Source organism: Cystoisospora suis (assembly GCF_002600585.1).
Source record: "Cystoisospora suis strain Wien I chromosome Unknown contig_4865, whole genome shotgun sequence".
Lineage (NCBI taxonomy): Eukaryota > Apicomplexa > Conoidasida > Eucoccidiorida > Sarcocystidae > Cystoisospora > Cystoisospora suis.
In genome coordinates this window covers 1963-5758 of record NW_027157657.1, presented here as the reverse complement: position 1 = coordinate 5758, position 3796 = coordinate 1963, and the positions used below count along the sequence as shown (strand labels likewise).

Genomic DNA, 3796 nt, shown 5'->3' with positions numbered 1-3796 from the left:
ATACATAAGTATACATATATATATACATAAGTATACATATATATATACATAAGTATATATACATGTTAGAGATATGAATACATCTACTATTGAGCCGTTCTCTGACAAGACATGGACCAAGGAAAGAGTTCAGAAAAGAAGTGGGAGAATGAAAAGAGAGCCAATAAAGGAAGAAAGCGAAAGAAGAAAGGAGAGAGGAGCCTTTTTCTTCTGCATGTATCGAGGTTCCTCCTCATCTACTAGACTAGGCGGCGTCTCCCTACCTAGAGTGCCCCAGGTTTTATGCTCGCCTTCTCGTGGGTCCGCATATTCATAGCAAGGCTCTCCGTCATATCGAGCTAAGCCCCAGTCATCTTTACAGAAGTGAGCGGGCACAAAGTCAAGAAAAACCCCTATGTGACTCTGGTGGAGTGTATCGACGAGATACTTAAAGTCATCTGCGCTTCCTAGCCGACTATAGGGCGCATACAACCCCGTCACCTGAAGAGAACAAAAGAAGAAGAAAAAGACATCGAAAAAGAAGACTCTCACAAAGAACGGAGAAACAGAAAAGCTCTCTAAACAAGAAAGAAGGAAAGAACAAGAGACGGCAACCCCATTGAGTCAAAGAAGAAGAAGAGGAAGAAAGAGAGAGAGAGGAAGAAGAGAGGAACTTCTTATGGAATAGTCCGCCAACCTTCATCAACAAAGGCAAAAAAGAGAGTGACAAGAAGGAGCCTTCGCCTTCCATAGGAAAGCAAGACGAAGAAGAAAAGGGCAGTTGTGTCATCCATTATACCTAACTCTTCTTCTCACGTCCTAATCTAGAAGATAGACACCTTCGTAGGGGAAAGCGGCAGAATTGCTCCGACTCTACAAGCCACAGTGAGGGTGTCAACTCTATCCGACCTAGCGAAGACATGAGAAGAAGAAGACAGAATGTCCTAGGTTGCAAAGAGATAGGAAAGAAAGAAAGGAAAGACGAACGAAGAAGGAAAACGAGTTGGAGAGAAGACGATAGGAGATGAAGAAGAAACGAGAAGAAGTAAAGAAAAAGAAAAGAAGAAGATCATGACGCAAGCTGACCTGATAGCCCCATGAGCCTTCGAAAGGATGATGAGCCAAAGGTAAAAATTCGACGTGAGTGAAGTTCATTGTCTTGACGTGTCGCACAAGTCGATCTGCGAGCTCCCGATAAGCTGAAGGAAAACAAGAGAGAAGAAAGGAAGAAGAAGAACGACGACGACGTGCAATACGGATGAGATAGAGAATTGGTTTGCATGCATGAGAGAAAGGAAAAAGACATTTGAGAAGAGGACGAGGCAACAATAGACCAATAAGTGGTGCACATACATACATGCATACATACATACATGATGGACCACATGCCTGCCTGACCTTGTCTTTGCTTTCAGCAGTCTGAGCTAAACAAAGGATGGAAGGGAGCGAGGGAGAAGAAGAAGACGACGAGGGAAGAACAACAAAATGAAAGATAGAAAATGAAGCGGAACTTACACAGGTATGTATTATTGTCGCCCCGCATCCAGCTAGGTAGATGAACTTCGTAGATGGCCATTGGCTGTCTCCGCAAGAGATCTTTCTCCCCTAATTCTTTTCGTCTACTCATCCATTCTTGATCACTCCACTGATATCGATCCTCCGGCTGTATAATGACATAGAACATACACGAGGTGTATGTACACCCGACCACAAACCGAAAACTCACACCGATAAGTACATCTCAAGAGAGGGATGACACTTGAAGATAAGCACACATTGTTCTCCTTCTTTCTGAGAGAGAAAAAAGGAAAGACTTATTCCTCCGTGTTCCTACATAGAGATAGAGATCCTCCAAGAAGTCTTTCACACAACTCGCTCACTCTCCACGTCACAGTAGACATAAGGCCCCGGGCGTAGGCGTGGTGTAATTATCGCACATCCGTCCACACGCTTTAGCCTCATAACACTCTTAGATCCATTTCGTTTAAATATCCATAAATACATATATATATATATATATATAGACATATGTATGTGTCTACCTGTGTATATAGAGGTGAGAGACAACCGTTCTTTTTTGCTCCAGTCAGGCGTAGATAGGAAGATGACAACATATATGTATTTACTTCTGTATACAGACCTGAGAAATGAAGGAGTCGTCTTTGCTCTATTCATGAATATATATAGAGAGACAGTCAATAGATAGAGAAACAAGAGAAGTATCTCCGGCTGTGTACCAAAGTAGTAGACAAGAGCACTCATTAATTTATTCATATATGTCTGCGATAGACAGAGATGTGTGGTGTATGATAAGTATATCGCTAGTCTGTAGGTATACGAGAGAGGAGGCCCGAAGAGGTGTTTATATAAGGTCTCTGAAAACATAGGTCTATTAGAAACCTCCATACACATCTAGATCTATACGAATAGAAGGGAAGAGGGAGAAAGGAGCTCCTTGAGATGCTACGAATACTCGATGAAAGGGAAGAAAAGAGAAATCCGTCTCCAAGCAAATTAGAAAGATTAGCCAAGTTTACATAGTAACATCAACCAATCTTATCCATCAGTCGACATAAATATATACAGAGACAAACTCACACATATACCTATGTGCATACGTATACACCCATGATCCTTCCCTTCCTCTCTCTCTCTCCCTCTCAATCCTCTACCATCGTCTCATCTTCTCTCCTCTTTCTCCTCTCTCTCCTTCTCTCTATCTCACTCACTCTCTGATAAAGAGAGAGAGAGAGACAGAGAGATCTGTATCTCTGTTCTGTCTCTTCCTCTCATTGGATTTCTTCTTGTTCTTTTGGCTTACCTGTTTATAAGCGTCATCGCATGCACTGATGATACTGGCCGTTTTCGGGGGATTTTCGAACTCTTGTGCATATGGATCGATCTTGATAACGTCTGTCCCTCCCCTTGTATGTATGCGATAGCCATACTTCTCCCCAGCTCCGATACTTGGGATAAACAACTCCCATACACCGAACTCAACACGTCGGCGCATAGGATGACTGCGGCCATCCCAGCCATTCCAATCCCCTACGACACTCACGAAGCATGCACTAGGGGCCCAGACAGCGAAGCGAACACCTTTGATATGATCTACGGTACATATGTGAGACCCCATGAGATTGTCTACATGCCAGCAGGATCCTAAGGAGAGGAGAGAAGAAGGCATGCGTTAGGAAAAGAGAAACAACAAGAGAAAGAAGCGGGGAAGGGGAAGAGAGAGGGGGAGAAAGAGAATTCATACGACGAAAGAAAGAAAGGGAGGGAGAAAAGGAGGAAGAGAAAGAATCGACGGGGAAAAGAGAAGAGAAGAGAGAGGACAACACACACAAGGACAGACAGAGGAGAGAGAGAATGTCTTTTATGAGATTCTTCTGTCTTTCTCTCGCGTACATTCTCACAAGGAGATAAAAAGTTTCCAAAGGCATACACCCGGCGACCTCACCGATACACATACACATCACTTACACCTAAGTCGTCAAGAAGGCCTCTCTTTACGAGGCGGAAACGTATGTACTTTACCTACCTACCTGTCTATATATATGTACAGATACAGAGAAAAGGAGACATCCAGAAGTCCCACATCGTGATAATATTCACGATCAATACGTCTAGCGAGGTAGACAGACAGTGTGTATACACGTATATACGTATATATATATACATATATATACATATATATAACAGAAGTGAGCGCAGCCATGAGATCCCTTGTCTAATGAAAGCTTGCTTGTCATGCATCTCTCACTGTATACATACACACATATATACAGAAATCCATATCCATATATATATATAT

At 42.7% G+C, this 3796-nt stretch overlaps 1 protein-coding gene across 1 annotated transcript; it reads right to left on the bottom strand.

The window, feature by feature from the left end:
* Positions 1-264: 264 nt before the first annotated feature.
* CSUI_008590 (alpha-glucan branching) lies at positions 265-3141 on the bottom strand (the record flags this gene model as incomplete). Its single annotated transcript, XM_068068718.1, has 4 exons — positions 2801-3141; positions 1495-1642; positions 1066-1178; positions 265-480 (listed from the first exon to the last, which is right to left on the bottom strand). Coding segments are annotated over exons 1-4 (792 nt in total), but the record flags the coding sequence as incomplete, so codon positions are not given.
* Between the last annotated feature and the right edge of the window lie 655 nt (positions 3142-3796).